The sequence below is a fragment of the Misgurnus anguillicaudatus genome, chromosome 18, assembly GCF_027580225.2.
Source record: "Misgurnus anguillicaudatus chromosome 18, ASM2758022v2, whole genome shotgun sequence".
NCBI lineage: Eukaryota > Metazoa > Chordata > Actinopteri > Cypriniformes > Cobitidae > Misgurnus > Misgurnus anguillicaudatus.
This window is the reverse complement of record NC_073354.2, coordinates 3957341-3982713: the sequence shown is the minus strand read 5'-3', so window position 1 is coordinate 3982713 and position 25373 is coordinate 3957341. Positions and strand designations below refer to the sequence as shown.

The following is a 25373-nucleotide window of genomic DNA, read 5'->3' as shown; positions in this document are numbered from 1 at the left end:
ATTTTCTGTACAGCACTTTGGTCAACTGTGGTTGTTTTACAGTGCTTTATAAATAAAGATTGATTTGATTTGAACCAAAATCTGAAGGAAAACATAAAATACATTTACCTATTTGTTTGTTTGTTCATTTATACATGTTTGCACTTTAACAAGACGAAAATAAAGCGTATTAAAATGATTCAAATGTAGAGACGTATTGTGCAGCTTTTAAACTGACCAAGAGAGTGTAACAAGTGACCTGATCTGTGTTTGTTGTGTGTCTATCTCTTCTCTTGACAGTGACTTTTTCATTTTCAGCCCTGGCAAGGCTCAGCAGCTCATCCCAGAGGACAGAGACGGTCTTCAAACAGGAAGGTGAGAGAGAAAGAGCCTTTTTCCTCTTCTCAATCCCAATCACTGTTGCTTCACTGACTCCAGTTAACTTCAACACAGTCGAGCAATCTAAGACCCTCCTTCTCTAAACACACACACACTAAGATTAACCTTAATCAGGTTATTAGATTTTGCTTTTTGAAAATTTAATTTTATAAACCATTTACAAAACACTTTCCTCATTTTAGATTTATTTCTTTATTTCTCAAGAGGCACATTTCTCATTAAGAAAGCTTTATGCATAAAAAACAAGAAAGTACGACTGAAAAATGCCTAAAATCCTGTGCGGGTGCATGAAATGCATGAGATGAAAGTCATATCAGTGACCTAGAAAAAGCTGTTTTACTCTGTGCAAGAATGTGACATACGATGAATACAGTTGGCTTTATTATTGGACATTTTCTCTGAAATGAACCAAGGTCATAAAGATGAACTCGGAAATCAGTTGAGGAATCAATAAAATGATAAAAAAAGTGATGTAACCAACCTTGTCTTCATTATCTGTTTTGTATACTGTACTAACTTTACTTGCATCACACAGCACCAGATGTGAGTAAAGGCATATAGATGGCAATGAAAACTTTTTTTGTTCAAACCGTTTAATGTTATTTTCCAGTAAGGTGTGTAACATTTGCGCAATTAGCGTTAAAAATGTACAGACTTGTGTTAAGATCCCCTCACATGATATCAGACAGAGCATCACTTAAATGATACCCAACAGGACCTCACAAAGCACTTGGACAACTTTCAAGGTGTGCGGCCACTGTGGGTCATGTGTAACATTTGAAAGTGCCCAAGTTTTAAAAAAAAATTAGGTAAAAACTTCCAAAATTTGAAAGGACGCATCACAACTTAGTTATAATGACTGCAACACCCCTGGTGGTCGCACAAAACAAATGTCTGACCGCAAAGACACCAAGGCAGTTTGGAAACACTTTCCCCAAACGCTGTGAGATTTTGCAGACGGGATGTCACATCCGTTCGGGTGGAGGAAGTGAGATGCCCCACACAAGCAGATGGAGGAAGAAGGGACAGAGGGGTAGAATCTCATTAGGTCTGGAATGTGTTAGTGGTGACGACCTGACAGGATCAGATTAGTGATGCACACATTCTCTCTTTTTCTCTCTCCCTCCTGTCACCCCCATCTGCTATATCGCTCCCGATAGAAACGGGGGAAAAAAAACTCCTTGATCTGTGTGAATGTAGTCAAGCTAAATCACCTGTGCCTTATGCACTTAAACATGGGTAGACAAACTCTTGGCACAATGAGTACACGTTAAATAAATATATAATATATCGCATTTTAAACATATCTAAATTTTAGAAATCTAAACACTGTAATGGCAGGCCAAGTGAAGTTTTTTAATTGCAGTGACCAGAGCTAAGAGACGATGAATGAAATGATTGACAGCACTGATGTTCTTAGTTTCAGTAGTTACCATGACTTCTCAACAGAGAAAAAAAACTCACCGTGGCCTCCTCGCAGGGGGGCGGGAGAGCGGTAGATGGAGACGGGGGACGGGTGATGCCTGGCTTCTGCCGGGTGATGGTGATGCTGGGTCTCAGAATGAGAAAACGTGGAGGATGACAGGACAGGGGGGTTATCTGGGTTCAAGCCCCACGCGGTGCCAAACACACACCCTACGGCCAGGGGCAGGACGCGGGCGAGCCACAAGGAGCTTCGGGTCTCGGAGTGGGGGCGCATGGTTATCGCCCCCTCCTAGCTGCAGAAGTGGACGGTTTCAGTGGGTGGGAGGGAAAGACAAATGTGTGGACCTGCACCTGATGCCCATTAAGATCCCATGGTAGGGAATGCAAGCACCTATATTGCCAAAAATCCAATGCAAAATCCTAGGGTTTGACAAAGAGGTCCTGAAAGAGTTTGCAAATATAGTTATTCCTCAGTCCCAGCAGATGTTTCAGTTGCTCCTTGGAGAGACAGAATCAAAGTGCAGCGTATCCCTTATTGACCCAACTCATCTCTGGAAGCGAACAGCAACCGGTAACCTGCGCCACTCCGTGAGGTCCTGCCCGCTTTCTCCACAACTGAGACGGAGAGCTGCTTCCCTCTCCAGCGCTGGCGTCCGCACACACACACACACAGCCAATGAACCAAAAGTCTTGACAGATATCGAATGCCAAACCCCCCTTCACCAGTCTCAGAGCAAGAAAGAGAGACAGAAAAGAGACTCCGAGAGAGATGCTGCCGGAGAGGAGGGAGGGAGAGAGGAGCAGGGGGGATGGACGGGGGAGGCTCGACTCAGGTGAAAGTAAGAGGAGACGACGGGATGGATGTGGAAGAGGAGGCGGGAGCTGCTTAGATGTGGGCCAGCCCTATGCAAATCGCTCCGGAGCGGCGAGCAAATCAGGAGGGCTGGCTACCTCTGCAGAGGAGTGAGCAGGCTTTGAATCACGAGGAAGAGAGAACACGCGCGAGCGAGAGAGAGAGAGAGGGAGCGTATAGATGAGGGCGAGCGAGAAGAATGTGAGAATGAGGAAAGGAGTGAAAGAAAAGCGAGAGAAACGGGGAGAACGCGAGAGATGCCTCGCAGGCAGCGATAGAATCGGATTTCTTGGTGATAAGGATGTCATATGAGCTGAGAGATCTGCTCCGTGTTTCGGATGCCCACAGAGGCGGAGGGAGCGAAAGAGAGATTCATAATACGTATAATGTTACACAGATCTGATACAGGCTGATATTCATTTCTTCGGCAGACACAAACAAATGTCGCCGCTTCGGCAGACAGGCGGTCTCGGAGAACCAGCCACTGGAAAATGCAACAAATAAAGGTTTGCAGTTATCCTATAGTGAAGAAAAATGATAAAGGAGATCTCCTTAATATGTCAGGTGTTTCTTGCACACCTCTTGCCTGGTTTTGCAGGTCTGTCATGTCTGTCACTCAGACAGTACCCTTACAAAAAGTACAGCTTTACACATAAAGAGTTCTTAGTAGTACCTCAGATGTACCTATTGGTACCAAATGTATAATGGTACACATTAGGACCTTTTTAAAGGGTACTGTGACAGATCGGGTACATATTTTGACCATTTTATTCTCTCTAAACATCTCTAAACATGAAAAAAATTCTTATGAAGCTCCAACCAAATCAGATTGTACACACTACATTTTTATTTATAATACTTCTGAAGAAATGTATAAGAAACATTCAAAACGGTGTAAATAATTATCACACTGAAGGGGCTTATTTCGCGATTACAACCTGCTTTTGGTTTAATCATTTGTAAATATAATGTCATATGTTGATAAAAGTCATTTATATTTATGTCTATATGTTATTAGTTCTGAGCCAATCAGAATCAAGCATTTTAGAGTGACATGTCTTTTACCCACTCATAACGCAGTAATTATTTTTTAACATGACGGGTCGAACTGTGATGTCTTCTGCAATATCAAACTGATAAAGTTATGTCTTTCCTCATTTAAAGCAGCAGTTTTCTACGCTGGCTCTCGCAGAAAATTTGGAAGTGGATCTCGCTGAGACTAATCGTGTAAAATTGCCTAAACCCAAAAACATCTAATTCATCATATTTCAAACTGTCACCACCCACAGTCTCCTTGCTGACGAACGTCTTCTTTATAGCGGCTCATGACGAGAGATGAGAGCCTCTTATCTGTGTGCCGAAGATTAAGCTTGTTTACTCATTGTGCTCATGCAACATAAACCAAAGAGGAAATGAACACAGCTCAGAGTCCAGATGAAGTCACCGCGACCCATCTCTCCAAACAAGAACATGCTAGTCAACTCTCTACATCAAGTAGTCAACACTTAAACGTGTGTTTAGGGGTACTGAGGACTAAAAAATACCAATTGTCTTCCTTTTTTAAATATTGGTGGAAACATTTATGTAAAAATCTATATATTAATTATCATTACCGGTAGTTATACCAGGAGCTGTTGAATGCTTTATTCTGACTGGTCGAGAAATGTTCCATGGGTGTTGATTATTTTTCTGTAAAACGCACACCTAACTTGTCAAATGTCTTAAAATATGCACCAGAACAATGTTTGTGGTAACAGTGATATAAGCGGAATAATTGACTCCTTTGAATTATTCGAAAATAATACACTTTGCGTCGTTCCGCATTAACACTATGGGTGTGCATTATTTTTAAATAATTCAACGACCAGTCATCAAATATTCCTTACACATTAATTTCATTCCACACCTGTCTGTCCATCTTCAACATTTAATTCATAAAACACTGCAAACGTTGTAAGGTATTCACTAAGTCATTAAAAAACAGCTACAGTACGTGATTACTCACTGCCCGACCATTTAAATGGTCCGTGTGATCCCAAACCTACTTCATAATTCACCTTCAACAGTTTGGTAATGAGAAATTCATTTTCTTCACAGGAGGGAAGGATGTGGTCTGCTTTAATGAGTCTACTTTAATGTTTTACTTGAACCTGACTTTTTTGGGGTAAAAATGAACAAAAACCTGTATTCGAGTAATAAACAACCTTAACCTGATTCACAATTATGGTTGTCATAATAATGTAGAGCTGTCGGGTCAGATTTCGCAGGAAATGTCAGTTGTTTTTCAACAAATGTAAATAAGTAGAGCGACAAGTAAATTCTTGTTTCAAACAGAGATGGTGATAGAGAGGAAAATGACTGTAGCTTTAACATCAGAACTCCCAAGCATTCATGTCAGCACCTTACCTCTGTTTTAATGGTGTTTTTCCCACGGGTCTGTTGAATGCTTTACTCTGATTGGTTGAAAAATGTTCCACAGGTATGGAATAATCATCAATTATTCCTTACATACACATCAAAAGCTAATTGATTTTTGTGAGTAGATTACATACAAAGTCAATGCAAAGGAGGGAATAGACGCAAATTCATGCCGGGCGATGCACATGACACAAATGAATTAGGTGCCGTGAACGCGCACAGTTCACAATTCAAATTAAGCAAAAAATAGTCATGGAATCGCGCAAGCCAATCAATGAAGTGCATGTCCTGTTTGACACGTTCGGTTGTATCAGTAAATGGAGGAGAGAATTATTGTAGCCATCTGTGGACATGCCTCTAGATTCTGCTGGGAACCCAAACATGTGAGCGGTTAGCTTTACGGCATATTTGGGACTTCAACAACAGGTACAGAGCATTAATACACTCTAAAAATGACTGGGTTATATTTGACCTATGTTGGGTAAATATTGGACAGAACACATGCTAGGTTAAAAATGACCCAATGCTGGGTTTAAATGACCCAATGATGGGTTAAAAATGACCCAATGCTGGGTTTAAATGACCCAATGATGGGTTAAAAATGACCCAATGCTGGGTTTAAATGACCCAATGATGGGTTAAAAATGACCCAATGCTGGGTTTAAATGACCCAATGATGGGTTAAAAATGACCCAATGCTGGGTTTAAATGACCCAATGCTGGGTTTAAATGACCCAATGATGGGTTAAAAATGACCCAATGCTGGGTTTAAATGACCCAATGCTGGGGTTAAATGACCCAATGATGGGTTAAAAATGACCCAATGCTGGGTTTAAATGACCCAATGATGGGTTAAAAATGACCCAATGCTGGGTTTAAATGACCCAATGCTGGGTTAAAAATGACCCAATGCTGGGTTTAAATGACCCAATGCTGGGTTTAAATGACCCAATGATGGGTTAAAAATGACCCAATGCTGGGTTTAAATGACCCAATGATGGGTTAAAAATGACCCAATGTTGGGTTTAAATGACCCAATGCTGGGTTAAAAATGACCCAATGCTGGGTTTAAATGACCCAATGATGGGTTAAAAATGACCCAATGTTGGGTTTAAATGACCCAATGCTGGGTTAAAAATGACCCAATGCTGGGTTTAAATGACCCAATGATGGGTTAAAAATGACCCAATGTTGGGTTTAAATGACCCAATGCTGGGTTAAAAATGACCCAATGCTGGGTTTAAATGACCCAATGCTGGGTTTAATGACACAATGATGGGTTAAAAATGACCCAATGCTGGGTTTAAATGACCCAATGATGGGTTAAAAATGACCCAATGCTGGGTTTAAATGACCCAATGATGGGTTAAAAATGACCCAATGCTGGGTTTAAATGACCCAATGATGGGTTAAAAATGACCCAATGTTGGGTTTAAATGACCCAATGCTGGGTTAAAAATTACCCAATGCTGGGTTTAAATGACCCAATGCTGGGTTTAAATGACCCAATGATGGGTTAAAAATGACCCAATGTTGGGTTTAAATGACCCAATGCTGGGTTTAAATGACACAATGATGGGTTAAAAATGACGCAATGATGGGTTAAAAATAACCCAATGTGTGGTAAAAAAAAATTACCCAGATGCTAGGTTAAAAATGACCCAATGCTGGGTTAAAAATGACCCAATGATGAGTTAAAAATGATCCAATGATTGGTAAAAAATGAGCCAATGTTGGGTTAAAAATTACCCTATGTTGGGTTTTGTTAAGCAACCATGGGTTAAAATAACCCAGCAGTTGGATTAAAACAACCCAGCATGTGTTCTGTCCAATATTTACCCAACACGAGTAAAAAATAACCCAGCAATTTTTAGAGAGTAGTCTTTGTCTCCATAATAGAAAAATGACGCAGAAATAAATGTTGTTGTTGTTGTTGACGTGTCCGTGAAGACATTTCTCGCTTCGCAGTGTTTTTATTTGTGTGAGTGAGGCGAACAAAAAGTCCTGCGAGTAATCTAAAGCAAATATTCACTTTGCTTTTGGTGTGTATACAGCATATGTCTGACCAAGCTTCTTCTCTCTCCCAATGTCTGCTCACACTTTATAATACCAAACATTTTTAGACAATGTGGCGTAAAAATTATTTAGGTCTCTATTCTCAGATGTGCTTAAATGTCTGAAAACAGCAAATATCTGAGCTATGCAGTCTAATCCATTTGGGGTTTATTTAGTGGAAACCTAATGAAAAATGGCAGTAAAAGAGAAGGTTAGATTTTCCGTCTCCGCGATTCCACGCATACATAAAATCATCCTAGTCCCTCCCCATCCTACTTCCTCCGCTCGCATACAGTTTGCAGACTTTTTTGCAGAAGTCACAATATTTGTAATGACTTTCGCAAACAAGGCCCATTTTCTCCAGATGGCTCATTAGGTCTCTTCGAGAACAACACGGAGTCATGTGTTGTTCCACAAACGAAAAGAAGAGCTGATTGGATGATTCGGGAGTCTGATGATAGTGTCCCATTAGCGCATTTCATCTGTGGCAGCAAGAGTCCCTCTTTCCTGTGGCTCTGAGGACTGCTTAAAGCACTGGTGTTAAATAAAAATCAATCTCAGAGGAGTCTCGGCACAAACTCTCCGCCTAAACCAGCCTGCCGATTCAATTTGACTTCCAGCTGGAAAGCCTCTCAGCCCTTGGTTTGTATTCAGATGTTAAATGATTGTGATTGCTGTCAGCGTGTGAGGTGTGTTGTTCACTTTTGTTACACGGGTGCAGGTCCGTGTGAGGAACGTGCTGTACAACAACGTTACCTGGGGTGGGGCATGAAGGGGCAGGAGAAATGCTTGGGAAACCCGCTTTGGCAATAGCTTACGACACTGGAAATACTAATTTGGATTTTATAATGGTAGCTGATGTTTGCTTGTTACAGGTGGTTGACCAGATGGATTACCTGGTAGAGTGGGAGAATTTCATTTTTGGAAAAAACAAGTTGTATCTTCTTAAAATGGTCAAGATGGTTTGGGAGTATGGTAGCTGGTCTGATAGTCTATCAAGGACTAGACGTTGAGCTGGTTAAACTAAGTTAGGACAAGCTAAAAATTAATCTCCAGTTAAAACCAAAAAAACATGGATGCTGTGGAAAAACCAAGGTAACCACAAAATAACCAACCAAAAACATAATTAAACCATGGTTAGGGCAGTAAAACCATGGTTTTGCTGATAGTAATCAATACACCAAAAACCATTACTACACTTACAAAAATTAAACCATTTTTAATTTTAATTTGAAAACTATGTTGGTTTATTTGGATTTATTAACAATTGTGACTTTTTAAACATCGCATCCTGGTGTGAAGTATATAAACAACATTTGGTATAAATTTCAGCTCCTCCAAACCAATTCATTTTTAGCTTTGTACCAAACACGTTTGAGTTTTCTAGTTAAACGTTTTCAATATGTTTAGCTCACAAAACCGGTTATTCTGAAATGCCTGAATTACCCCAATGAAAAAAAACTCAATTAAAACTCCAACACAAATCAAATAGACTATTAAAAACAACTGAAAGCGTCCGATGCTGATCTCTAAAAGCTAGCACAGAGGATTTCCCTTTCAGCTGTTCACGCTTCTCATATAAGTGTTGACTTTATTATTTACAAACCACATTTCACAAAACTACTGCAGGTTTTGTAATTCAAATTCCACTGAGCGTTTTTCGATTAGCGTTGCATTTCAATAGCATCATCAGAAATGAAAACATCTCAGTGATCTTCTTATTAAATAAATGAATGTTTGCTGTTAACGAATGAGGATGAATGCTTTGATACGTTTTAAAGCCCTACAGTGGCAAGAAGCTAGAAAATATTAACGTCTCCTCTCTGAAAACAACAGTCTGGACAGGAACACAGTAAACGCAATTTGAAGCGTTCTTTAAAGTTGGCTTCAAGGAACCGTAATGCTGCAACCCAAGACGAGCTCACAAACGCATCGCTTTATCATTGGCGCACACTTTATATCCGCACGGTTAATCCTTACGGTGCAGCTCACAGCATTTTAGCTTTACAAACACGCAGTTCTTTTAACTGGGAAAATGACAGCTGCAGAAAGAAAAAAAAGAGAGAGAAAAAGAGAGAGAGAGAGGGACTGCAGATGCCGAGGGGTGTTGATAAAACGCTCTCTGCGTGACAGAGTGAAAGAGAACAACAGCACAAGGCTGATATGATTGAATTGACACTGTTAAGAAAAGATGAAAGTGATCCTGACTGAACCCATACTACAGTATAATCACATTTATGTGTGTGTGTGTGTGTGTGTCAGTAGTGGGTTAAATTCTACATTGCAAATTCTATAATTGGCTTTCTTTAATTCATGAAGTAAAATTCAATTTTACATTGACTAGGCCTCTCAAATTTGAATTGAATCAATGATGGAAAGATTAAATTGTTGAATTGCTATTCAGAGAAATTTCAAAACAAAGGACATTCATTGGACAACCACATAAATTACTGTACCATTGATTTCCTTATACATTTTGCCAATAAAATATATACATGCAATGACATGTGAATGGAATACATTAGCTTGTTTCATTACACGGCGCGCAGGAATACTTGATTCGGATTGTCCAGTCATGACATTCCAATGTTAATTATTCCTTGATAATGACGCTTAAAACTAATAATGCACGCTCAGCCGGGTACTTTGAGTCATCTTAAAAGGTGCAGTTTAAGACTTACAAAAACATATGCAAAATATAAATATATACAGTATAAACATATGGATAATTAATTACATGTTTGAGATTTTATTTGCAAATTATTTAAAAAAAGCATTTGAACTTGAACACGTCTTGGTTTAAAGCCAGTATGAAATGGTTCCTCATTGTGAAAGTTTGGATTTCTTCCAAATAAGCTAACAACATATATTGTATAAACTATAATATAATATAAACAATTTGAGATTGGTTCCAAAATGTGATAAACGCCATTAAAAAAAATTGTTACCATCAAAATTAGTATTGTATCTGGTCAGAATTTAAAAGTAAAATCTTAATTTTACGCAAAATCTGATATCCGCCATGTTATTATGTCATCTTTTCTCCCATTTTTCAAAACCGTGACAAACGCCAGTCTTTCTTCTCTGCAGAATGCAATAAATCCCCTTAACCAATCCCAGCGCACCATTCCACGCATTGTAAACAATTAGGGTGGAAGTTTGAATACCTAAACGGACAAACTGCTCTACAGAGCGAGTGTTGGGGAAAGTTACTTTTAAAAGTAATGCATTGCAATATTAAGTTATTCCCCCAAAAAAAGTAACTAATTGCGTTAAAAAGTGCTTTACGTTACTTTTAAGTTTCCTTTGCGTTACTTTTTCTTACTTGGCTGAGGCTTGATCTCTTTCAGGCCTTGCAGGGTTTTTTTTATGATCGCAAAAATGTTAAGCTCTGGCCTGCCATCTCAGTTTCGGACTCAAACTGTTCCCGCTCAGGTGCACAGTGTGCATAATTAAACTCACATTACCTTTTTTAAAAACTAACTCAAATATTAATGTGTTCATTTATAGAGTAATGCGTTATTTTACTCGTTACTTCAGAAAAGTAATATTATTACGCAATGCGCATTACTTGTATAAAGCATTATCCCCCAACACTGTTTGTAACTACATCGTCTCAGAAGATGACGTATTTGTCATGTGGCGACTAGCATAGCTTCTCTATGCGTTTCAAAAGGGAGAAAAAATTCTGAATAGCGTTCAATCAACACTGACGTGAGATCTTCAGCACCACGGACAGCAGCGATCAGTGATTCAACGGTCTTTACTGGTAGTGATGCAGGCAGCGGTTTGACTGGAGTATCACGTTGTGTTTATTATAGACTAATTTAATGTAGTACGGGTTGTGATGGGGGTGTGGAAACATCGATGGCCACTGTCTGATACCACAGCCTGGCTAACTGCATTAAATATGAATGAGTCATAAAATCAAAACTGACAGAAGCAATTGAAAAAGGAAAGCATGTTTGAAGAATTAAAAATGGATTACAGACATCACTTATGGATGAATGTTGGCACTCCTATCTCTTATACAAGTCTACGACAAAAGAGATGAATGTGGACATCATAAAGGTGTGAAGACATACAATACAGTATAGTACACATAGTCACCTGCTCATTTGTGCCCACGTACATACAGTACTGTGAAAAAGGCTTTGGTCACCACCAGCTTTGTTGTTTTAGCACATTTTAATGAACGTCCATATTTATTTTTGGCCTCTTTATCAAGACATAAAAATATTCAGAATTTTCAGAACAAAATGGCTTCTTTAGGTAAAAGTGAGTATTTTGTGTGACCTTTCTTTGCGAATAAAGGGAATTAATCACGCTATTTGCGCATAGTTGTATGCTTAAACATTTTGAGTTAACTCGCTTTATTCACACCTGAAATCCGTGTCAAGAAACCCTTATTCAGCTTTCCAAGTAACCCTGCCTTAGATCAACCGATTCTGCTGTAATGTTTCTACGGTGGCATACATCTACATCAGTGGACAGGACTGCTTTACACAAACAAGATAAGAAAAAACATGAAGTGATAACTAACAGAGACTACGAGCTGTCAAAACTGTAAAACGAAAAGCAAGTACTAAAATTGATCATAAAAGTAACCTGTGCCACTCCTATGCTTTATTCCAACTCATACAAAGATGTCAATGTGTGCTTTTTTAAGCCGAATGTGAAGATTACCCTTTTGTACTTTTATTTTATATTTCTTTTTATTCAGCAGTGTCAGTATATGGAAAAAATTACTTTTTGTCATTTTCTGGAGAACTATTCCCTTAATATTATTATATTATTATTTTATACACCATTATCATAAAATCAGTCAGAGCGTGATATAAGATCAAGGTCACACTGCCAATGGTTGTTGTTCACCTATCACGTGAGAAAACAATGCAAACTCGTGTAGCGCACCGCCAGCGGCTCCTGCCATAATTCTAGAAAAAGGAGAAATTTGAATCGATTGTGGCACAGTCTGTGAGCTCGCGAGCTACAGTGAATGCACAGCTGTCTCTATTCAGAGCCATCACATTACAAACAGCTCTCTGGAAAATAACCGGCCCCACAAGGGCCGTAATGGGGTCTCAAATGGGTTCCCATTTATTTTGCCTATTGTGTAAATGCAGCACATACGTGTCTCCAGTGGACTGTGATAACTCCATAGCCGTGCAGGCAGAGCTTTTAAACAGGCATGAGCTGTGATCAACAGTCAGGCGATGCGGAGGGTTGGGGGATTGGAAAGCCACAGAGAGAGAAGGGGAACCAAGAAGACGGACTGTGTTGATACGCCCGAGGTGTTCACCGCGCATCACCGTGCTTTACATAGCGAGTCCCGCTGAGACTCCATCCACTGCAAGTTAATTAGCAATTCTTTCTGTAGATCGAGGCACGTGACATTTTTATTAACTGCTTGCATAACCCGTTAAGGAGCGATTTCCAGATGAGTTGGCATATGCTTATTCATGTTGACATAGTTTGGTTTACGATTACAAGCCTGAAATGGGAACTAGGCTGGTGAGTAATTACAAACCGCATTTAATTACCAAATATATTTACTCAGCTTGTGTTTATTGAAATAATCAATATTTACATTTGATGTTGCCGCATGCTGAATTTGTTACATTCCACATCTGGGATCAATGTAGGACATTTACCAACTTAAATATAATCCAAACAAAAATGCTTTCTAAAGTGTTCAAAAGTGTTTACATTTTCAAACAATAGTAAACTTATCGAAACATGGGTGTCCGAAGCAAAAGATAAATGTGGTTGGGAATAAAATTGAATTTACTCTAATTATGGAAATAATTTTTTGACTAAAAATATCCAAAATAAATCAAAGGTTTGTTACATTTTAGCAAATATATAAAGTAACCACCTTTGCCTATAAAAATGTGTTTCTGTAGTTCAGCTGGTATTGCATTAGTAGCTCAAAAGGCCGTTATATTATTAATAAGCTCACTTATAATGTTGATTCATAGCCGCAGCAAATTTTGCTGCTTATGCTATCTGTATAATGTCAATTTTTCTGTACTTTTCCCTGCTTCTATTAATGTAAAGCTGGTTTGAAACAATTACCAATGGTAAAAATATATAAGTATATTTAGTATATTTATATAAGTAAAATTGAATTGAAAAAATTGAATAAAATGTATAGCCAAAATCAAAAATCAAAATATTGAGACAATCGCCTTTAAAGTTGTCCAAATTAAGTCATTAGCAACACATAATGATAAATACATTTTTCATATATTTATGGTAGGAAATTTACAAAAAATATCTTTATGGAACACAATCTTTACTTAATATTTTAATAATTTTTGGCATTAAAAATAAAATAATTTTGACCCATACAATGTATTGTTGAGTATTGCTACAAATATACCTGAGCTACTTTTGTGGTCCAGGATCACATTTTTATCATTAATCTTCTTAAGGTTTTATCCCGAGATGCTTTATATGCAGTACTGAAGAGTCAAATTTATTACAAACATATTTTGTTAACACTTTCTATGAAGCCTATATTTATAATGCATCATGGACATTTTTAATGCATTATAATGCCTTAGAAAATATAGAAACTATATAACATATTTTAAAGTGTTTATAAGTAATTATAACAACAGCTACCATGTGCTACCATAGCTGTAGTAGTACAAGGTATCATTTATTATAAGCTTCATATCTTAACATAAGCATAATACATTATTACATCTTACTATGTGAAGTGAGAAATGTAAAGTTTACTAATAAACATCATGAACGCTTTACAATGTGGTTATACAAAGTGTTTGTCCTTTTTAAGTGAAGTAACAAAATCTGGGTTAACTTTTAAACTGCCATAAGATATTATTTAGTAATTATAAGACATAAGGTACAACCAGAAAAATGGTCATAAAAAAGCTGTCACTGGGGCCTGTCCCACCATTTAAAAAAGCACACCTTTATAAGTAAAGAGTGCATGTTAGATCAATTTAAATCTAAACTTAAGAAATTCTTCTTTAACAAAGCGTTCACATAAAATGTCCAGTTAATTATCCCGCAATAGTTATATTGTCCAGTACAAAGCATTCACATAACTCATCTGGGTAATATACTTATGCTGCAATAGTTAGCCTGTCTAGAATGGACCTGATTTAAACCACTTTACTGTATGACACTTGCATTACATGTAAACTGCCTCTACGCTAATAGGATTCTGTATCTCTCTCCCTGTCTCGTCCTCGACCCCGAGGACAATGAGACAAACAGACCCAGTTCCTGCTGCTGTGAAGGTCATCACACCACTGATCTACTGACCGGCCTTCAACGTGATGCCCAGCCGATGCATGACCAACAACCACGGCCGGAACCAGATTAATTTGCTTACCCATTTTCATACCCCGATAGTATTCATATATATAAATATATATGTACCTCTCTCAGGGGTTTTTCTCATCCTATGAGTTTTCCCCCTGGACTAGCGAGGACGGTTTTTCTCCTAGAGGTTTTTTCATCCCCTGGAGAGTCCGCCACCTTTGGCTTAACTTAATACTTTACTGTATATGTTACATTACTACTTTGATTGCTTTTCTATGCTTTTTCGTACATTTATTAATGTAAAGCTGCTGTGAAACAATTAACAATTGTGAAAAGCGCTATATAAATAAAATTGTAATGAACTGAAAATTGTAATTGAATTGAAAAAAATATTATTACCTCAAAGGTTCATATTGGTACCATATCTGTACCTTAATGGTAGGTGTTAGATCCGTTTTAAAGTGACAGCTAGGGACCATTTTGACAATTTATTTGACAGTGTACCTTAAGTCCAATGTAAGTTTTAATCATTACATAAAAATTTTTTTTAAATAACTAAAATGTAAGAAAACCCCAACATTCTCAAAAAACTAATCTCAGATAAGTCAAACACCAATCAGCACCCAGCATAGGACCCTCCCTTCTCCTCCACCACCCACCAGCTCTTGTCTCTCACAATTTCATCCATCAGCCTCGAGGAAAATCAGCAGGTTTACATTCCCAACGTCGGCAGAGATGCAGTCAGCCTGGACTCCCGCTGCTGACATCTCTTGCTCAATCAGAGAGGCGTGCTTTATGGATAGTGTATGTTGTATAGACTACACGTTATCGAGGTTGAAGATTTCTGGTACCTCATTTGCACCAGACCCAAATACGGTGCTCCACAGGTGAGTGGAAAGAGAGCTGTTGATGAGACAGGAAAATAACCGCAGGCAGTGTGCTTGCTTTTGGATCATAGTGTGCTGATAGACAAAACCTTTGTTCGAACCCTTTAATTGAGCTCTCCGAATGAATCGCATGCACCATTACAGCCCAGCTGACCTGCTTTCCCCTCTGAATAACAAACACAGAGACGGCAACAAGCATGATGCTAGAGCGCTTATGTCACGGTAATGCATGATTAAAAATAAAACGAATCCCACCCTTATTGGGAATGGTGGTCCTGTAGCTAAATGGTAGGATTTGAGCTAGCTGCTCAAAAGGTTTTGGGTTTGTTCCCAGGGAACACATATACTGGTTTAGGAACATTAATCTGTTGCTTTATGCAGAAAAGCTTCTGCTAAATGTTTAATGGTGCACATGATTATACTATGCACTAAGGCTAAGATATAAAACTAATGAATATTCACAATATACACTATTGTGCTTTTGTGATTTTAAAGCATTACGAAACCCTCATAGAAGCAGTGTGTGTTCAACCTCAGTGTGCTGCATTTGGACATAGAAACATCAGGCACAGCTTGGACGTGGTAATTACCCACATTTACCTCCATGCAGCATATGAGTGTGTACCTGGTCAAGCCTGACTGGCAATCTACTGGAGGAAAATTACTTCTCTTTTGACTTTAAATTGCTCAGTGTTAGCTCTCAGGTTTTGCATAAGCTCAGATACACGAGGTGTTGTTTTAAAGTGACTCTGAGTATCAGCTTTATTTCCAGAAACCAAAGATTTTAGAGATGCAATGGGAGCTAATACTACAACAAAGCATCTTTAGAGATGACATGCAAAAATGTGTCTGCGCTAATGATAATAGAGGACTTTTTATATATGCTATTTGGGCGCTTTGTGGATTGACCTTTCTCGTTTGAACCCTCACATACACTGACACAAATTTTGAACTGTTTGATAATGCATTTCTCATTCATGACAGTAACCAAAGCTTTTACACCGGCAGCCGGCGTATGTTTTCAACTGTTTCCAATGGAAGTGCTGCATTTTTCAAAAAAGCCAGCAGCTGGTGTTTTTTCCTCGCTGAAAGCCAGCGCTCTGCGTTTTTCAGCGCTGAGCATCGAGAGTTGAAAAATATTAAACTTTGAGTGAAAAGCTCAGCTCGTCAATGTCAGTTCTTACACGGCCGTCCAATCACAGTGGAGGAGGGGCGAGAGAAATATCACAACAACCAACCGGCACATCGCACAAGAACTGATAAACAAAGCAAAAGTATTACAGCAACCAAAGCGCTAAGCTAAAGAAAGCTGTGTACATAACCTAACTGAACAACTAGTAGTTAACTCTTTCCCCGCCATTGACGAGATATCTCGTCAATCAAGAGAAAACGCTTCCCCGCCAATGACGAGTATTTACGTCTTTCCGCAATACCGCTATTATCCACTAGGCGTCGCCCTTCCGCAACTTTTTAAAACCGATTATCTCTGCTTATCTCTGCTTTTTGCTCAAAATGTGGTGTTTTTGCAGAAACCTACTCATATTCAAAAGCTGATTACAAAAGAACCACTGAAGGTAGGATGAAACGTTTTTTTTTTTTTTTGAAAGCAGAGGGTCTGTTCTTTCATTTGATATATTGTATGTTTATATATTTGAAGAAGAACATTTTCTGGAAGGTATTAAACTTTTGTGAAAATCATGAAAAACGCTGGCCCTGGCTGGCAACTTTAAAAAAAAAACGCTGGCAGTGAAAGAGTTAATAAAATGTTTAAACATGTATCATGGACATGATGGGTATCTCTTCTGATAAAAGAAATGCATAGAAGAGGAAAAAGTCTTCTGTATGCACGGTGCAGAAAATGACAGAGGCACGAGCGTTTGCTGACTACTGTTGCCAAATCTTGCACGAAAAAAACAGCTAACAAGAAATAAACCAAAATAAACCAAAATAAATCCAAATGTTTTACCTCAAAGATCAAAATATTGGGACCGGCACCTTCACACTTTAATAACACCAAAAACTGAATTGCTTCATGAACCAAAAGCCATAAATGGTTAAGTGTCAAAACAATATGTGAGTACAAAAAAGACGAGGACCTGGCAACACTGCAAGACAGCGCTCTGAGGAGCAGCCTCACAAATGCGTACAATACACAACGCCAAGACGGAGGTTTGTTGCAAAGATATGTTCCATGAAGATATTTTGTAAATTTCCAACCGTAACTATATCAAAACTTTATTTTTTTGTGAGTGGATGCAGCAAAATCTTATATTGGCCAGACATTCACCTACAAACTTCACCCATTCCTAGGAGATTTCCCATTCAAGTTTGGTTTATGTAAAAGAAAAACAACTTCCCCCATTCAGTCCACAAGGTCATTACAGCTGTAAGCCAGTAAAGAGCACCAAACAAGCCTTTTTATTATTAATATGTGTGGTAAAGACTTCATTTGGACTTTAAATGCGCTTTCAGAATTTTTTTGCACAAATTCCAGATTTTCGAATCGTTGTATCTCAGCCAAATATTAGCTTCGGATGATGTATAAATATTAATTTCAAAAGGTTTAACCCTTACAGTTTTTTTGTGCTCCAGGGTCACATATAATAAAATCATAAAATTATTAGTGAATAAACTATTGCTAATAATAAATACATTTATTATTAATAATAAATATTGGCATGAAATAGTGAATTAAATATTATTAATATAATAAATAAATAAATAGAAGCACAACACAATTGTAACTATGGGAATTAATGTAGGACTATAAAATGCTTTTTAAACTTTATTGAAGGAGTTCACATCAATTCTGAGCTCTTATTGGTTACTTTTTCTTTATTATTTAGTCCAAGTCATCAAATCCATTTATTATATAAATAACACAATTAGTTTGTAATTAAAGTAATGAATATGTTGGCATATACATTTTATGTTTTTTCAACAAAAGTAATATTAAACATTTAGTCAGATAAAAAATTTTTTCGAAGCGAGCAAAGTTTTCTATAAACAGAAGTTAAGCCATTTCAACCTGTTTTTGTAAGTTATAGCTACAGGTACTCATCACAACTGAAATCCTCAAGCAGTAAACTCAAATGACAATTTGAATACAATTTTTGACAATGCTATTACTTTACAAACAGTAATATTAGTAGGGTTTAGTTGATAAAAAAAAAATTTAAGCAGTAGCTTTGTTATCCATCAAAATAAAAAGAGCCCCTCACAAGATAACAAACAAAACCAGTATACCAAGACTGTGTTCATGTAGTAACATACGCAGTTACATCATTGCTCATGCCAGTGGAAACACGTGACATGTGTAGATGCCCAGTCGAGCATCAACTCTGCTTTTAGGGAGGTGACACCGGAGTGAGGCAACTAGCACTCTGAATAGATGAAGCTCTTTGCCGAGGTAGCTCAAACATAATTCTCATGCTATATTATGCCATGCCCATGGTACGGGAGAAGTGCAAATTGAAAAGGCACGCTCTGCTCTCTGCGACCGGCGGTGTGCTTTTGATTATCCCAGCCAGATTTTCAAAGAGACAGAGAACAGCAGTGACAGTTTTAGATGATGTATATTGTGTGAATCAAAATGATTAGACTCATTATGAGCGCATTAACAAAAAACTTATTTTTTTTCTGAGAAAAATGCTCTTAACCCTCTTAAATTGTTTGAGAGTAATGAGCTTTGATTCAAAAAGATTGCAGGTCACATCCCCTTAACAATGAATGGCATACTGAGTGACTAAGTCACTAATTCTTCACCCTTTTAAAGTGAAGTGCAAGGGTGCTTTCTTGTCTAAAAGGGTTTTCAATAGTAACCTAATAGCGCAACCTTTGACCACACCATTGCTCGCCTGCGTTTTCTCAGTTTGAAACAGTAGGTGGTTGGAAGGGTGGTGGTTCAGAGGCATTTTGCATGCAGATGCCTCATGCATATGGAAAGAAGAGCAATTATGGGCTTTTATCGACCTACGTGGGTGATGCTTTCAGCCTCTCTTATTGAAAAAAAAAAAAAAATGGGTGACAACTACAACTGGCTAATGCAAATATTAAACAGATCTCTGCAGTCAAAAAACAAACCCCTACCCTCCCACTTTTGTGTCAGGTGGCTTCCATCACATACTTCATGCCTACAAAAGCAAAAATCCATTCTCCCTCTCTGAAACTCCTGGCAAATAATACCGTTACAAAAGACCTACTAGATATAAAGATAAAATATACAAAGTGCACATTTTGTGATATGCAGGGGGTTGTAAGGATGGAGGGTCATTGCAGGGTAGAGTATTAACAATACATCCACCATCATCATTTTAGCAGGCTGCATGGTGCGCAGGGTGGTCAATAATTGAACAGAGTTTGTAAGACGAATTGAAGAGACTGAGTGCATTCCCTGGTGATGCCCATCTTCCCAATTCAGGCTGGAACATCAGCGAAAGAACCTTTCACATTTTATGAGCTGACGACAGAGAGGAGCTTTTAAAACGACACCTGCACCTTTATACCAGAGGAAGGCTTGCACATAGACTGCACACAGAGCTTTATCGTCATGATATATCCAGAGAGAAACTTAGAGCGATGAGAATCACAAGCAAAATGATTTACATTACATGAAATGAAGATTTATGGAAAGATTTCTGTGCAAAAACTACTACCTTTTCTAACTTTAAAGTCTCATATTGTTGTTTATATGTCTACACTCTAAGAAATGCTCAGTTATTTTCAAGCCTTAGAAGCGACATGTCTGGAATTGCGGCATCTATGTACATATGAAGAGTTTGATTCCAAAACGCAATAAATCCATTTAGACTAATTTCGGTAAAAACGTGTTTTCTATACCAAGAAAGTGACAAGATGAAAACTACTATTTTCTGCTACAAACTTTCACATAGCATCTTTAGGTTATAATAATATCAAAAATTCAAATCCATAATTAGATTTTCAAAGATTTATTCTGCAAAATGAAATAAATCTTTTGAATCAATATATAAATGTGCATTCATCTTTGTCATGTTATATTCATTTAGTTGACTAGTGTTATACACTGATAAAAAAATAAACATTAATGGCATTAATCAAAACAAAACACTTACTTTGTCATAAGAAGTCATTGCTGCGGTTATACTTGACGCCGTCGCTGAACATTTTTCAAAGCAATCAGCTGTAAAATGTTTTTGGCCTGCTCGATTTTCATTGGTTTTGCATAAAATAATGGACATTTTTCATAAGATCCCCTGGGGTCAATGGCTATGTTTACATGCACAAAATTTTGTTAATCCGATTGAATTTAATCCGATTGAATGTTACAATAACTACATTTACATGGACACATCTTGCCTCCATCGGATTAAAATCCTTCCGATTACTAAATCCTATCATAGCGTTTACATGAACACTTAATAATGTGATTGGATTGATGTGTGTGTTTATATGAAACACGATTTTGATCATTTGACATGCGCACATTGCACAAATATAGTTTCACGCTGTTTCAAGATTTGCTTTATGCCTCACTGATTATAAAGCAGCAGCAAAAACACCCATTCATGTGTGCCCAAAAAGCATATTTTACTTCACGCAGTGCTGCAAAGACCGTTTGCGAGAGCGAGTCCAAACACACGCGTTTGTGGATCAGAGTATAAATCATGGACTGACCGGACAACGCTGTCTTGTATCACTTTATGGGGAATTGGAGAGATAATAGGAACAAGATTAACAATCAAATTAAGACAATCACTTCTTGTGACTTCCTTCAAAAAAACAAACACGAGTTATTTGCGTCACATGCCATTACGCCAATTCTACATCATTGCACGTGTGCATATGCTCCACACTTGTAGGTGGCGGAAATGCACCTTTCAGTGGGTTTGCCAACCGCCATTAAAAAAAAGAAAAGAAGATAGCACATGCGCAGAGCGTCCTAGTTTCAGTTAACCATCCGATCAAGTGTATACATGTCATTTTGAGCGGATTACAAAAGGTATAAACCACCCCTAAAAAGCAGATTTGATTTTTAATCAGATTGGCACTTTTTAGTCCGATTGAGGTGTTTACATGGAATTCAGATTGATCATTTAAACAGATTACAAATGTCCATGTAAACGCAGCTAATGATACAGTTTACATGCACCCCAAACATTGCAATCTGATTAAAATGTTCGTTTACATGTACATTCTATAAAATCCGAACCGAATGTCTGCGCAAGCGCACAGCCAATGTTGCCAGATTCGCGTATCCAAACCATCCGAATGGAAATTCAAAACTAGCCCAAAAACATAGCAATGACTGTCCACAGCCCAAATATCAATAACCAATCAACAAAATGTATTTAATCTTTAACCCACAGAAAAAACAACTTGTGGAAACCGTTTAAACAGAAGCCTAAATCTAAACTCGAAAAAAGCAAAGGACTTGGCAACGCTACGCTGCGGACAGCATCAATTGTCGAGTTCACGCTTATCTGTGGATAAAAGTCAAAGCGGAGTTGGAGAAAGTTGTTCTTAAGAAGTTTTCAGATATAGGTAATGAAAACACAATTTTCAAAAAGCACGCTACTTTATTGCTTAGCCTACAGTAGCCTAATGTTTTAAAAGTACACATAAACTTTGCAGAATGTACTGCGCGTGTACAGCGCGTGACCCCGTTAACGTTACCGTAATAATGCGTGTTCCTATTGCCTGTTTCTGTGATGAGAATAATGTGATATAAGAGGTAATTATAAGACGTGAACAAGAGCACAACTCTTCTCCGCATGTACACAAGGTATTTTTGCATCCGATTGGGAAAATACTACGATTCACGTGTTTACATGCGTACTTTTCTCCTTCTGATCGGATCACAGATCAGAGTACACGACCCTCTTCAGTATGATCCAAATTTGCATCCAATCGTCCTCAGTCGGTGTTTACATGAAGGCTTTTCAATACGATTGAGCCATCCATACGATTACAAACAAATTATTTGGTTGCATGTAAACATACTTAATGTGTTAGCATGACAGAAGGAGTGAGTGGAGTGGCATTTATTGCGTTTTGGGGAAAAAAGGGAGAAAAGATGACAGAATAACACAGAGGATATCGGATTTTGCGTAAAATTAAGAATTTACTTAAATAATGACCTGATACAATACTGGTTTTGGCTGTAAGTTTTTTTAAATGGCGTTTATCGCGTTTAGGAACCAAACTCTTCATGTTCTGAGTTGGTGCGACTGAGTAGAGACAAGGACTAATTTGCATGTTCACAGATGCGCATATACTAAATGAGGCAAGTGTGTAGAGACATTCAAGCAATTTTAAGTCATTTTCACAGTAAAACAACTTTTACATATGCTGTTTCGATGCTCAAGGATGAGTTTTAAGGGGTACATTAATCAACTATAGAAGGACTTTAAGGGCACACTCACACTATCCAAACCAAAACGCACTTGGGCGAGTTTGACCCCCAAAGCCTGGTTCGTTTGACTATTGTGATCGCTCTAGGTTTGGTTAATTTGGGCTCAGGCGCGGAACGTGCAATGTGATCATAAATCACGCCAGAGGCATTTCAAAAGGAGAGACGTCAATTGCGCGCCCACTCACCTTTATCTGCCTTCGTAAAAACCTTTTGATGGGTGCAGCAGGGTTATGTGAATGTCTGAGCTGCACATGTGACAGATCAACTAAGCAATATGATAGAGGGCTGTGTGTCATCGTGCACCAAACGACTCTGAATAAAAAACACAGACTTAACATTACAATGGGTTCTAGTGTTAAGAGAGCGCTTTACTTCCTGCTTTGTATAAAACAATTGCATCCTAATGACGAAAGCACGCCCGGGCTTGGAACGATAAAAGTGCAGTGTGATTGCGTGCATCTAGGGAGTAGGGAGGGGGATAATCGCGCTGGAGAACGGTTTGGTTTGGAAAGTGTCAGTGCACCCTAAGGCTACCATGAAGATACCATATTCTGAGGAGAGAACTTAAAAAAGTTGCCTTGACAAGAAAAGTTGGCATGAACACGACCTCTAGTGCGCTGTGGCATTAGCTCAGTATATACTTTATAAAAGTATGTACTTCACAACGGGCGGTTTATTCTTCTCTGTTCACAGACGACTTAAGCCTATGAAAGGTGTTATTATGCCTCAACACTTTGATAAAGACAGCTTTCAGAGAGCACTTCTGAAATGTACAGAATGTTCTAGACGTTGTCATCTGTCTTCATCATATCCAGCGGCCGGTGGCAGGTGCAGTAAACTTTCTATATTTGACACAGCAATTGTTTAGATAAATATAAACACGGTATGATTTGCAGATGTCTGCAGGTAGTCATTTATCGTCGCTGTTATTCAAAGTGACTGCCAGTAGTGTTATTGCCCGGTTACTTCCTTCAGTAACCTGTGCTTAAAGGACAAAATTACGTTAGCATAAGCCAAAAGTTAGCTTAGTTAGAAGATTTAAACAACCACTAGGCGTGTACGATACTCTGTGTGGAAATCGGTATTGATAATAATCGATATTGATTTTGCTGATTAATCCTTCAAAAATGTGTTGGCGAAAGATTTCTATTGTTCTACCTCTTATAAGATGTTAATACGTTTTATGTAAAGAAAGTATTTTTGAATAAAACATTTTGTTTTAGTAAAGAAAGTAATGCGACTTAGGAACAACAACAACAACAATGTAAATACATAAGTAAACAATTTTAATTTTGAGTGAACTATGTCTTCAACATTACTGTTATATTTTGTGTTTTACTGTACGGATGGCTTTTTATATTGACAGAAAGCTGTTGTTCAAAGATCAAGCGCTGCCCGTGACTCGGATGAGTACAGGTAGGGCGGCTTGTGATGCAAACAAGGGCTTACGGCAGAGCATAACCAGCACACGGGCTCTGGCAGGATTCAAAGTTTTATTTCATTTTCTGTCTCTTGGCTGTGTATTAAGATGAAGCCTTGAGCCATTGTGCTCCATTGTTAGACTCCAGCTATGAAGCCAAACGAGGAAATCAATACGATATTGAGCGAGGTCGCACTCCTCCCACCCACCCCCTCAGATAAAGGCCAGGGGTCCGGAGACCTGCGGAGAATCAAAATTCTGCCTCACACATGACTGCTGCTCACTGATTTAACAGCCCATCGTCTTGAACAGTGGGAGGCAATTCAGACAAAAATAATCTTCTCTGTCGGCGCTTAAAATAGAGCAAAAGTTTATGATTGGAACTCCATAACCAACGGTGATACAAGTCAACAGTGCAAGGAACTACAGCAGAGGCTCGATATATAGATTTGCTATGATGCTTAACTCAGTTTTAATTTACTCCCATCAATATTCATTTAGTCCAAACATAATCTAGAACAGTGTTAACTAAATAGTGTTAGATTATAAATTGGGTGGTTACTGTAATGATTAATAAATGCATCATTGGGAAGATTTTAATGCATTCACAGTTGCAGTAAGTAGGGGTGAGCAGGGCATGTTTTTAACACGGCTACTTTACATATTTATACAGGGTTGAGCAATCTTTGCTTTTAGTATTTTTCTATTACTGTCAGAAGATCTTCTGTGAATTTGTGAAAAGTTTTGATGTGTTTTGGTTAAGATATTGAACAAAGAGTGTTTTAGAGGCATATAAGTAAATTTCTCCATCTTATGTTTTATTATAAGTCACCAAATCCAACCTAAAGTTATATTATTTTAATCACTGTTATCTAAAACATAACACAGTTTTGAAACATGTCTCCAACTCCTAGTAACTGATAGCTGGGATTGAAAACATTTATACACAGCGGGGTTAGTTGTCACACAGTGTTACAATTAAGCCTCAGGTATACAAGATAATGAAATGATAATGTAAATACTATTAATCAAAATGATAACTGTTAATAAAATATCAGGAGGAAATAACTCACAATTATCATTTTTTTGTCTTAATTGTGCATCCTTAAAAAAAAGCTATTTATATGCATTGATGCTAAATACAAGGATGGTTAGATGAAGGATCATGAATGGATGAAAGTTGTGAATATCTATCTATTATAGGCAGATATATAACAATATCCATCTTTAGTATACAGACAGAAT

The 25373-nt window shown here is 38.0% G+C and overlaps 1 protein-coding gene across 19 annotated transcripts in view; it reads right to left on the bottom strand.

Annotated features, from left to right (window-relative positions):
* Window positions 1-25373, bottom strand: part of nrxn3b (neurexin 3b) — a 407078-nt gene that overhangs the window by 180637 nt on the left and 201068 nt on the right. Inside the window, exon 1 of one of the 19 annotated variants that reach the window (XM_073855586.1) lies at window positions 1843-2871. The exons of 17 other annotated variants lie outside the window; for them this stretch is intronic. In XM_073855586.1, the coding sequence (XP_073711687.1) occupies window positions 1843-2077 (235 nt within the window). In that variant the 5' untranslated portion in view covers window positions 2078-2871. Of the gene's footprint in view, window positions 1-1842; window positions 2872-25373 lie in introns of those variants that run through there. One more of the 19 variants, XM_073855585.1, reaches the window with a different exon arrangement.